The following is a 12,878-nucleotide window of genomic DNA, read 5'->3' on the forward strand; positions in this document are numbered from 1 at the left end:
TGACTGTGTACACAGAAGTGATTTCCCACTGCCTTGGCTGAGCAGAGTTTGTCTCATGATACATTTTGCCTCAAACAGTTTCTAAATTCCTGGTTAGATGTGTAAGTATTAAGCAATTTGTGAAACCACAAACGTTCACGTATCTCAGTAAATGATCTTGTAGGTGGCAAAACTGACAAACAAATGAACTCCCCACATTAACATAACAAAAAAAAAAATCCGAAGTGCTTCAATGGCACAGAGGAGTCATTGGCCTCACTCTTGTAAAACTGAGTGGGAAAATTTTGCTTCTGTTTTCCTGTTTTTCCCAGGTTAGAATGAGAAACAGAAACTCCATGGAAACATCACACATTTCTTTTTACCAAAAGGCAATGCTGGGTCTATAGGCAAAATATCCTCTTGCACAGAACCTTGAAAGGGGCTTGGAGAAACCTGGTCTGGTGGGAGGTGTCCCTGCCCATGCAGGGGGTTGGATCTAGGTGATCTTTAAGGTCACTTCCAACTCAAATCATTCTGGGACAGTGCTCACAGGACACTGCTCTGCATGCACCTGACGGGCCTGGCTCTGCTCAGGGCTGTGCTTCCTGCCACTCTGGACTCCCCAGAGGGTGTGCATGGAAAACCTGGGGTGGGTGGTGCCTGCCTTGTATGTAAGCAAAGCAGACTGACCCCCCTTAGAAACTCGGAGGACAAACAGAGGCTGACCCGAGAGACACTGTGCTGCTACCAGCCCAGTCACTGCAGGGACATGGCTTCAGACCATTTCCATACTCACATCCTAGGTTAAGCTTCAAATGACAACAGGGCATGGCCTGTGAGGGAAAGACTCATGGGCTCACAGCAGGTTCTTGCTTTCGTGCATGAGATGTTCCAGATTTCACTTTCAGAAATGCAGAGATTGTGAACACACTCTTTGTGAACATTTATTTTACACTTGTGTTGTTTCTTGTTTGCATAGGAGAGAAAGTTATAAATAAATCCAGGCACAAGCAGTCCTGAGGTGAGAACACAACTGTTGCCTTACTTGCTAGGTCCCTGAAAACAACCGGGGCTAAAAGGGCTCCTCAGCATCCTGAGGGAAAGGAAGCCCATGACCTCCGAGTCCAGGCAACTGACTCTAACTTTGCTGGGCTACTGGGGCTCTCTGGGACAATGTCACACACACAGCAGCAAGGAAACCTCCAGCTAGCTGGGGAACTGAAGCAACACAAGCCTTTTCCACAACGTAAAGCCAAGAGATGTTCAGTGAAAGGAAAAGAGAGAAAGGAGAGGGAGCAAGGAGGGAGAAGAGCTTGCCTGACAGGAGCTCCGTCGCCCCAGACACTCTCTAGCAACTGTGAAACCCAAACGTCCGGAGGAGCCCGCAGCTTTGCCCTGCACCCTGAACCTCCCCAGACCACGGCTGGACCGCGGGTACCCCAAGCAGCGGGAGCGGGGCCGGGCGGGCTCCCAGAGCCGCACCCCCCGCCAGCACCGAGCCCGCTGCAGCGCCGGCCGCGCCGCGGGAGCGCCTGGCAGCGACCCCGCACCGCTCGCACCCAGCACTGCCGGCCTGGGACCCCAGCCCCGGGACCCCCAGCCCCGGGACCCCCAGCCCCGGGACTCCCAGCCCCGGGAACCCCAGCCCCGGGCCGTGCCCGGCCAACCGAGCTGCGGGACCGCTCCTTCCCCGCCCGGCCGCCCCCGGCCCTCCTGCCGCCCCCCGCCCCCGTTCCCGTTCCTACCTCCAGCAGCTGCACGTAGCTGGCCGGGAACCACCCGCGCAGCCCGTCCTCTTTCTGCCCTTCCCACCAGCCGCCGTCCGGCACCTGCAGCACCGTGATCAGCTCCCCCGCGGCGAAACGCAGCCCCTGCCGGTGCCGCTCCCCGGAGAAGGGGTACAGGGTCTGGCAGCGGGACCCCGACATCCTGCGGGGGACGCGCCCGCCCCGGCTCCGGCTCCAGCCCCGGCTCCGGCTCCAGCCCCGGCCCGAGCCCGCCCGGGGCCGCTGGGCTGAGGGAGGGACCGCGCTGGCCGCGCCCCCGCCCCGCCCCGCCAGACCCGGCGCGATCCGACCCGCCCCGATCCGATCCGATCCGACCCGACCCGCTCTGATCCGACCCGCTCCAACCCGCTCCGATCCGATCCGACCCGCTCTGCTCCGATCCGATCCGACCCGCCCCGACCCGCTCCGATCCGACCCGCCCCGATCCGACCCGACCCGACCCGCTCCGACCCGCCCCGATCCGATCCGATCCGATCCGATCCGATCCGATCCGATCCGATCCGATCCGATCCGACCCGACCCGACCCGCCCCGATCCGATCCGATCCGATCCGATCCGACCTGCCCCGATCCGACCCGACCCGCTCCAACCCGCCCCGATCCGACCCGCTCCGACCCGCTCTGCTCCGATCCGATCCGATCCGACCTGCCCCGATCCGACCCGATCCGCTCCGACCCGATCCGACCTGCCCCGATCCGACCCGATCCGCTCCGACCCGCTCCAACCCGCCCCGATCCGACCCGCTCCGACCCGCTCTGCTCCGATCCGACCCGCCCCGATCCGATCCGATCGGACCCGCCGGTGCGGCGGGACGGGGAGGCAGGGAAGGCGTGCGGAGCGGGAGGGGCCGCCCGGGTGCGGGTGTGACACGCGTGTCGGCGGGACCGCGTGTGAGAGAGAGAGAGAGAGAGGGTGACACCGTGTGCGACCCGGAGGGACATGGCGTGAGAGGCACCGCGCGTGGGGCAGCGCCGAGAAGTCCCGCGTGTGACGGGGTGTCCGAGAGACGGAGTGTGACACCCGTGTGCTCGAAGCCACCGTCTGTGCGTGTCAGAGAGAGAGACGCCGTGTGCGGGGCACAGCGTGTGACCCCGTGTGTGCGGTAGTGGCGCCCACGCGTGTGTCTGTGAGAGGCACCGTGTCTGTGACCGTGTGACACGCGCGTGTCGGTGAGAGGCCCCGCGTGTGACACTGTGTCCGCTGCCTGCAGCACGTGTGACACCCGCGTGTGTGCAACAGCTCTGTGTGCGTGACACGGTGTGCGAGACACCACGGGTGGCTGTAACACCCACGTGTGTGACCCTGCGTGTCTGAGACACCACGCGTGTGTTTGTGACACACACCCGAGCGTGTGAAATCCGTTTTGCCTGAAAGACATTGTGTGACACACCCAAGGCCTGATGAAATGCACACGAGTATGTGACACGTCCCCAGGTGCAGCTACCTCTGCAGCACTCAGCTGGGTGCACAGCTTGCTCCATTGGTTGGTATCTCACTGCAGCACGTGTGTGACACACCTCTGTGTCTGTGACACCCTGGTCTGTGTGACACTCGTGTATCTGTGTCAGACACCACCATGTGTGTGCTTTATTTATGAACACCTGATCTGGGTGTGCAAGCCTGGCTCACTGCAGCACGTGTGCGACTCCTCTGTGTGTGTGTGTGTGTGTAAGACACAGCTGTCTTTGTGCACACTAGTGTCTTTGAACGTGTGTGTATCTCTTTGTCCAGGTGTGCACACCTGACTCACTGCACATGTGTAAATGCACATACCTGCTTGCCTACGGGTGTGGGGGTGTGTGTATGAAGCCCAGACACACACACAAGTGTGACTTGCTGCAGGGCGGGCTGCTCGATGCAGTCACTGTGTGTGTATGTGGGTGTGAGAGTGTGTGCACACGTGAGACTCAGCCACACAGCACGTGGGAGCTCCACGTGTGCAGGGGTGTACCCGAGAGGCAGGGCACACCTACCTGAGTGACTCTCTGCTATGTCTTGCGAGTCGTTTGTGGGACACGCGTGTGTGTCGAAACTCAGCCTCGTGTGACACTCAACCTTGTGTTTGTCCCCTAGCCTGGGGCTGCACAGGCTTTTTATTTAAATTATTTTTGATTCTCTGAATTTCGGGTGAATTTCTTAAAATCGTCTCCTTTTGGTAAGCCCTGGAGCTGATAACTAATGAACTACGATCCATTAGGTGTCACCACACCAGCTGTGGCTCGTTTGGCTAAAAGCAGCAGGTACCATGGTACACGTTCAGGTGCACCTACCAGAGGCATTCCCCAACAATGCCATTTAGAGATGGCAAGAACTGAAATGGAACAAAAAGCCCCATATTTTTCTTCAGTTTATACAGACCAAACTTTGATTAACCTTGGAAGACAGATCCAAATAGTTCAGAACATTCATATACAACAAGGAATTTTAGTCCAAATATTACTTTATTAATGCTCAATGTTTCCAGAATACTTAAATATTTATCTTCAGTTTATTCTCTAATATTTTTTTCCTCTGCTGTTTTTTTTTACTTCCAACTTGCTCTGTTTTCTCTTTTATCTCCTTTTCTGATATTTTTGAGGGTTTCTTCTTTGTGTGAACTTCCTTGATGAAGAAACCTCTAGCAGGGTTTTAGTCCCAGCGTTTTCCACTTCCTGAAAGCAATTACAAAATTCAGCTTTGCAGCAGACAAGCCCAAATGTCAACACTAACTAGATTCTTATTTTACATTTTCTTTCTAAAGCTGCTGCTACAGCTTCTTCTCTTTAGCTTGTTTACAAATATCCCAGCCTGTAAACAGAAGGGCTCTGTTCCTGTCAGAGAATCCCTTCAGGTCCCTGAAGGCCCACATCTCTTGGACAGGTCCCATAAGAAATGCTCATTCCATTGTGCAGATAATTGCAGATAATGGTTAGTTTCTCTTGAGATACATCACGTCCCTCTCCTCAACGTGCAAAATGGCTTTACCTCTTGCACACACAGCAACTCTGTGTGCTCAGACCTCTCTTTGCCTCTGCACCATGTGTTGTCTTCACTGTGAAGGATGGTAAAGGGAAATTCTGGGAGGGAAATTATTTCTGTGCATGCGAAATTGTTTTATCCAGCATGTGATGGAGTCACTAGATGGAAGATAGAGAAACCACCCCAGAAACGTGCAGATTTGTGACTTCAAACGTACAAGACATTGGAATGAACTGGTCAGCTTTCCATCTCAGCCTTGTTTTCTCCCATCTATTCTACCTTAGCTAAACCATCCTGGCTGGATGCAGGTGTCCTCTGGCCAGTACTCAGGTCTGACTGAATGATTAAAATATTCCCTCTGGGTGTAAGATGTCTCTGCATTTATTTCACAACTGTCATCCTCATTCTGTCATCTGTTCTAGGAGGGTATTCCACTCAGCAAGGAGAAACCAGTTCTAAAATTAGTGTCACATGAACATACTCTGTGTTCAGGTGAGACAAATCTCACCTTGAAAGGACCTTTTTCTCCCTGTCTGCTACCAAAGAGGCTAGGGTGAAGAACCTAGACATCTAACTTCTTAACAAACCTTGGTGTCACTGAAATGCTGTCTGTGAATGAGTAAAAGACAACTTCATCTAACACTGCAGAGAGCCTCAATTATGGTTATCTAGGAAATTATTCCATGACTTTACAGATTGTACCTGGAGATTAAATTTCACCACTAAAACAGGTCCTACACAGATGGGCAGATTCCCTGAAAAGAGACCTAAGAACATCTTGGGAGTAACAGAAGAAAGGTCACATATGGCAGCTGTAGGAGCAGCATGCTCAGTGTTTTGTTTCTGTAAAGCAACATCTGACAATCCATCTAGTCGATGGAAAAGAGCTAAATTACTCCTGCTGTCTTCACTGAAAGGATCCTGCAGAGCTCAGAATGAGGAAAGGCTGGTGTAGGTGCATGGGAGAGTTTTTTAGTCATGATGGACTGGAGATTCACATTAATTGATTGGCCAAACCTTTTTGCAAGACACAACAGCAGCAGGAGGTCTTCTGAGGCCAAGAACCAGGAAAGAAAGAGATTAAAAATAAACCCCATGGAACACTGGATCTTTAAGTGACTCTTGAAGTCTAAGAGACTAGCAGAAATTTGTTCTGTTGTTGGAGAAGAAACATTCTGAGCATGTTACACATAATTCCAGTTGTTAAAATGCTTAAAAGCTGTAGGTTTTGATGGAAGGGACTCTTCTCAATGCCTTGAACAGCCAAGACATGAGAATAGATACAGGAGCTCAGCACAAAATTTCATCTATTTTTGTGTTTCTGATAGCATAATGTGTAGGGTGGGGTGAAAGATGAGGGCAACACAGCAGAGCTTCCCTTGAATTCACTCCCACATCCCCCAAACTGCAGTTTAGGGATTTCCTAAGCCAGATATTCTCGAGTATAACACTTGGAAATTTAGGCATCCAGGACCTCAAACATTTCAAGGAGAGGACTCAGACTTATGAGTCATGTTCATATGACCAAATATGTGCTTCAAACACAATTAAAAAATGCACTTAATGATACAGAATGGCTTTACCTTTGATTCTGCCTTTAGTAGTGTTTTTGTGGCTCTGCTGACCTTGGGATTCCCCTTGTACAAGGTCATATCTGAAAATAAGATCAGATGTGCAGAAAATAAGATCAGATGCAGGCCTGGCTGTGGCCACATGTAAAACTTAGTGATGTTTCAGGGCAGATTTAGTCACCTTATTCATAACAGTGCCCAGAGCTGTACCTCCTATTTTAGAATCAGATGTAAACAAACACAGTCTCTGTCTATAAATGGACAGTGATACTACATGAACAAACAGCCTGTGGTGATTCACCTGAGAACTAAACTGGATTAGTCTGCCAGGATAATTCACCTGGAGAGCTGGCTGTTTCCATTCACTTCCTTTCTTGGAAGCAGGGTCAGAATAACTGTTCTGATAACATCAGCCTGCTTCTAGCCAACATGTTTCCGATGGAGAGGCAGAGCAGGTCCTACCCTGTCACATGACACATATTTGGTCATATAACTGTGACTCAGAGCTCTGGCTGTTTGCCTTACAGCTAGGTGTCACCAGCTGCCAGTTGTCACAAAACCAGTGTGTGACATGGTGATGCCATGCCTGGTCTCCACCAGCTCAAGTGTTCATCTCTCTCTTCCTGAGGCTCTGGAAAGCCTGAATCACAACAATGTGCTCCAATTAATAGGCTACAAGATTTCAGTTTCTTTCAGTCCCTCTTGCTGCTGTTACTCTTGGTGCAAACTAAGTATGCAGAGGCTATCTAGGGCATTTCATGGTGAATGCTCACAAAGAACAGGCAGGCCTGACTCTAGACCATCTCCCAGTCATTTCTATACGTTAGAGCAGATATTGTAGCCTTGTCCTCTCTTCTTCCAGCTCTAAAACCAATAGATCACACAATTTTATTTATTGAATTTTTAACTACTTTAGGCTAAATGGAAAAGCCATTGAAAGGAAAAAAGGCATTATCTGTAAATCATATAGTTTCAGTATCAGTCACAAGTAAGATGTAGCCATTTGGGTCTTAACTTCTAATTGTTTTACAACAACATAAGACATAGTTCTGGATGAAATCACAGCTCTGGTTTATTATCCTGTTTCCAGCAATATCTAATAGGACAAGTCTAGGGGAAAGGACAGGATTAGAGAGAAAATTCTGCCTAACACCCTCTTGATTTCCAGCAAATGATAGCTCAGATCTTCCCCAGCTAGAGGTGGTATCTTGCATTTAATAGCTTGTTTCCATTATCTAGGGCAGTTATTTTTTGAGCCCATGCAAACTTTTGGCATCCATAAAATTCTGTAGCAAGGGTTTCCAGATCAGGCACTATATTTTGGAATCCATTCTTTGCCTGTTTCATCTGAGTCAGTGCTGGCCCACAATCACAGGCACAACCCGCCCACAGTGACCTTTATACTGTTAAGAATTCTCCTGATGTCCAAACCTGAACCATTTAACTGAAAGGTACCTGCATGTGGAGATGTGGGCCTGAACATACAGGAAACATCTACTTTAAGGGTCTTAAGGGACATGGAGAGGCCCTGGAGAAGCAGGAAAACATCACAAGAGGAGTCTGATGAAAGCACCTAAACCTTCCTTCAAGCTTCCTTCTCTCAGTCTCAGTGGTGTGATCTGGACTTGCCAGATCATCTACAACAGTTTACTGGGTTTCAGAGCACCTGATCTTTTATTTTCATCCCACAGAGAACTGGGCTTGTGGACAGATAAGAAGAGCCATCCAGCCAGGCAGTCCTCCAGCCAAACTCCCCCTGGCTGTGCTAGTTTGGACATTGATATTTCAGTGACACTAAACTTCCCTCTTCAGGATGAGTTGCTCGTTACTTGAATTCCATCAGGGATTTCTTATGTCACAAAAGAGCAGAGATTCTGCCTGAACACACTGAGCAGGACTGACTCCTTTCTGTGGATGAAGTTGTTGATCTGTGTGTATGTGTGTGCCTGTATCTGCAGGACATAGATGTCTCAGTGTTTTCCTCTCAATGGTGTCTCTGTTCTGCAACCATCTGTGTATAAAGCTGCTATTCTCTCGTGAACAATGACTCATACAGGAAAGTCTCTAAGAATTAGCAAGAACTATGTTCATCTTGAGTTGTTCTGAAGATGAGGATTCAGTCCCATAAACTCTTGGAAACTCAGCATTAGTTTTCCCTGGACAGCTTTAACCTTTAAAACATGTTGCTGACACACATTTAAACATCAGGTTGGCAGTAAACTGTCTTCTGCAAATGGGCACTGCAAGTCCACTGCTTGCTTCTGACAAAGACCCAGCACAGTACTGTTCACTGTGGCCAACTTTTCCTCACTCAGTTTTCCAATCTGGATCCACCTAGTGACTCTTCCACCTCCCTCATTCTTCTCCCCCCACAGATGACTCTCTCCAGCCCTTTCCCTTATGTTTCCAGGCTACTCTGCTTCTCTGCTAACTGCAATGGGTGAGCAGGAAAAGATAGGGTCACTGTTCCCACCACCCTGCAAGATACACCTGGACCTGCTCAAAAAACTGTGCAGTTGGCTGTAGGGACTATCTGAGGCAGTGATGCATATTGGTATAAAAAAATCAGAATGATCTTCATATATATCTAGCAAGATTTGGGTGCTTAGGAAATTGCTGAAGGAAAGGAAATACACAGAAGATTTTGTCAGAAAATCTGCTGTGGCCGGAATGAATGCAGGAAGAAGAGTTTCTGTAAATCAAGGGAGTTTCTCTGACTAGTGGGGAAGGTTCTGCTTTGTGGCACTTTCTCCAGCACTGTGGAAAGAAAAGATTAGAGGGTTCTCATGTTCTCCGTTGCCCCTGAGAGGTAACAGTCTCTGGTGCTAGGGATTAAAGCAATAAAGTCTAAAACAGTGGAAAATCCTAATAATGTAACTGTAAGACAACTCCAGATACGTAGACCATACCAGAAAACATGCACATAATTTTTCAGTTGGATTACAATTTTTAATTAGAAATTTTCTTCTCAGTTTTTAAAATTCCTCTAGGATGTTTAGGTGATAAGCAAGGGTACGAGGTGCTACTACATGAAAGGAAAAATGCCCCTGTGAGTGCGGGTGAAGCTGGGAGTTGGACAGAATGTGCTCGTTTGGTCTGGTGAGTTTTTTGGTAGTGGGGAAGGGCCCCATGGGTGGCTCTGGTAAGAAGCTGAGAGGCTCTCCCTGCTCCAAAAGCAGCCAAGGAGCCATTAGAGGGACAATAGATGAACCTCTGCCATTAATGTACAAAAGAACTGAGAGAAGAGCTGGGCAGAGTGAGCAGGAGAAGGAGCTGGGCTGGAGAGGCAGAGGGTGCTGGTGGGTGAGGAAGGAGGGGAAGGAGGGGCCCAAGCAGAAGTTTCCCTGCAGCCCATGGGGAGATGGCAGCTGTGCCCCTGCATCCATGGAGGAACGTGGTGGGACATCCCCTGAAGGCACCAGGAGGGCTGAGCTTGGCTTTGCTGCCAGAGGCCTCGGGGGCTGCAGCCGCGGAAGCCCCCGGGCCAGGGGAGGTGCCAGTTCCCGAAGCCCCTGACTCTGGGCAGCGCTGGAGCAGCTCCTGAGGGACTGCACCTCCTGGCAGGGACTGGTGGGGAGGTTTGGGAAGGACCCTCTGCCAGGGCAGGGACCCCGTGGGGAAGCAGGGCAGGACTGTGAGGAATCCTTCTCCCTGAGGAGGAAGGGGCGGCAGGAACCACCAGCCTGTGCAGGGACTCAAACCCCATCCCCATCCCCCTGTGCCTGGGGGGAAGGAGGGAGAGAAATGGGGAACAAAGGGGTTTGGGGGGAAGAAGGGAGGGCTGGGCTGAGGTGTGTGAGCCCTGCTCTGCTGTGTCCTGTGGGCACTGGAGCAGTGGGAAATGAAATTACTACTTTTCCCCAAGCGGAGTCTGTTTTGCCCTGAGCCATAATCTGTGAGCAGACCCTCCTTGTCCTTTGTCTCGACCCAGGAGCTTCTGGTTGAGTTTGTCCTCCCCATTCCAGGGTGTGTGAGGGGGGAGCTGAGTGAGCGGCCCCGGGGCTGGTTCTTTATTGTCGTGTCAGGCCCAAAACCAAAACACCAACAGATGAAATCAGAATCACAGAGCAGCTGAAGTTGGAAGGGAACCCTCTGGAGATGATCTGTTCCAAACCCCCTGCACCTGAAGGAGGTTGCTCAGGAATGTGCCCACACAGCTTTCAAATACTTCCAAGGACAGGGAGTACAAATCTGTGCTGTAAAAATGTAATGGAAAAAAGAGGTTGGCACTTTATCCCTGGAATCATCACTTTGAGGACTCACAGGCTGAAGAAGGTGATTTGATGGCTCACTGGGATGGTGTTTGACACAGGCCTCATTCCCTATTCTCCCTCCCCAGCCACCACCCTTCCTGCTAGTTGCATGTTTCTGACCTTCGTGTGCCTAGTACCAGTTCTGTGTTCCTCAGCCTTTTCAGTGAATTGATCAGTGTTCAAACAGCAGAACACAACTTTCTTCTGCTGGATCAGTGAGTTCAGCTGAATCAGTGGAAAAAGTAGATTGGAAGGGATATCAGTGTTCTTTAGCCCAATCTTCTATGCAACACAGAGCTAACTCCAAAGCTAGATGAAGTTGGTCAGGACCTTGTCCAACTGTATCCTGGAAATACATCCTGTCCCAGGGCTGCACCACCATCATAGTAAATAACGTGTTTCTTTTCTTGAAAAATAATTTCCCTGGTGCACAATATGAAACCATTGCTTCCTGTCCTATAGATCTTATGGTTCTATAGATCCTATGACAACTACAAAGCACATACAGAAGCTTCTGGGAGTGCAAAAGATATTTTCAAAGGCTTTTCTTTCAGCTTTATGAATGTTTGGAACCATCATCATTAAAGAAAAGATAGCCTTAAAAACCACTCCTGCAGGACAAAACTCCCATGCAGGACCTGCTACTCATTCTTTCCATTTCTTTTTTCCTTTTTGGACAATTAAGAGTATTGAGAACAGGTTTGTACTTAACAAAAGGATAAACCCTACTAATCTACTGATCTGTGTGCTAGCATTGTGCTTATCACAGCACTGTTTGTTGGCTTGGGCAGACGTGGTCCTAATGTGCACAGCTGTGCAATGGAATCATGTGAGAGCATGGGCAGGACCTGCCAGTTTTGGGGGGGCTGGACATGATGACAGTTCAAGTGACACAGTGCTGTGCTGGTGAGGCTGTGCTGTGCTTTGTGCCCAAGCTGTCCACATCCCTCTATGACAATAGAAAATGCCATGCTAAAGAACATGGGAGCTAGAGCCAAGGATGGCAGGTAGCCATGGAGCGTGGGACAAGAAATAATAAGATTATTTTGGTCAGCCTGATGGGGCATTAGCAGGAAAAACATCAGAGAGCTATGAGTGGCATGAAGGACCCTGAAGGTGAACAGGACGATGATCAGTCAGGAGGCACATGGGCTGCAGCCAGCAGTGGCTGGAGAGGGATGAGAGGAACCCAAATGGAGCACAAAGGAGAACAATTGATGCAGATGAATGCACAGAAGAATGATAGGGAAGGAGGGGGCATCAAGGGGATGTGAACTGCAGGCCACTGAGTACTGAACAAAAAAGGGAGGAGGGAAGAAGCCTGACAGGGTGACCAGCTGATGGGTGGTGATGGCAAAAACGAGACCAAGGAAAACAGGCAGAGCTGCTGCCTGTCACTTGGCCAGGACTTCTGGCAGAGCACAACCACCCAGCAAAGCCCACCTCCTACAGAGAGTGAACATCCAGATATTTCAGAACGAAAAATCTGAAGCTGTTCTGTGTCCAGAACATTTTAGCAATTCAAACAGGGCCCCTTTTTCACCCAGACCATGAGGGACAACGGGCCCCACTTTCCGCTCCGTCTGGCCGCCCCGAGCGCACCCTTTCCAGTGGGCTGGGGGCCTGTGGGGTCCGGGAGCAGGGGCTGCAGGGGCGGGGCTGCAGGGGCGGGGGGGGGGGGGGGCTGCAGGAACGCAATGGGCAGAGGGGGCCGGGCGATCCCGCAGGACTCAGCAGGTTAACCCCCCTTCCCCAGAGGGAGCAGGTTCCCCAGACGCTGCACAAAGAGGATGCCCTCTTTTCCCCCCTCTTTTCCCCTCCACAACCACAGAACAGCCCACAGCCCCGCTCAGGCACACACCGTGTAGGGTGCTGATCCACACCCCTTCCTTCCACTGGTGACAGATCCCCCTGCATCTGCGCTGTCCGGAGGAGAGACCCTGCCCTTCCCCACAGAGCTCTGCCCTGCCCAGGCAGGAGGAGGGAGCAGTTCAGGTCACAGGCACTGAGAGATCTCCACTGTATTTATCCTATTTACCTGTTAGCTTCTCTCCAGCATGGAAGTTGAAACCGTGGAGAATAACTGCAACGTGTTCCCATTGCCCTGGAAACCTTTTTTCCTGCATAAAACATAACCTGGGCCTCAGGAACCACTGCCATACCTGCTCTATCAACTTACAGATACTCACTGTCAATCTCCTAACCAAGGGGTAGTCCTTGCAGTCACCAGAACATCACACAGGTTTAATTTATTTCTCACAGTCTCTACTTAGGGTTGGCTAAGGTCAACTTAAGGTTTTACCAGCTGAAAGATCAGTTACATGCACACA

The 12,878-nt window shown here is 50.5% G+C and overlaps 1 protein-coding gene across 3 annotated transcripts in view; it reads right to left on the reverse strand.

The window, feature by feature from the left end:
- GAS7 (growth arrest specific 7) overlaps window positions 1-1,907 on the reverse strand; it is a 92,843-nt gene extending 90,936 nt beyond the window's left edge. For all 3 annotated transcript variants that reach the window (XM_051634684.1, XM_051634683.1, XM_051634682.1), the window contains exon 1: window positions 1,725-1,907. In XM_051634684.1, the coding sequence (XP_051490644.1) occupies window positions 1,725-1,907 (183 nt within the window). The remainder of the gene's footprint in view (window positions 1-1,724) is intronic.
- Window positions 1,908-12,878: the final 10,971 nt, after the last annotated feature.

Source organism: Apus apus, chromosome 17, assembly GCF_020740795.1.
Source record: "Apus apus isolate bApuApu2 chromosome 17, bApuApu2.pri.cur, whole genome shotgun sequence".
Classification (NCBI taxonomy): domain Eukaryota; kingdom Metazoa; phylum Chordata; class Aves; order Apodiformes; family Apodidae; genus Apus; species Apus apus.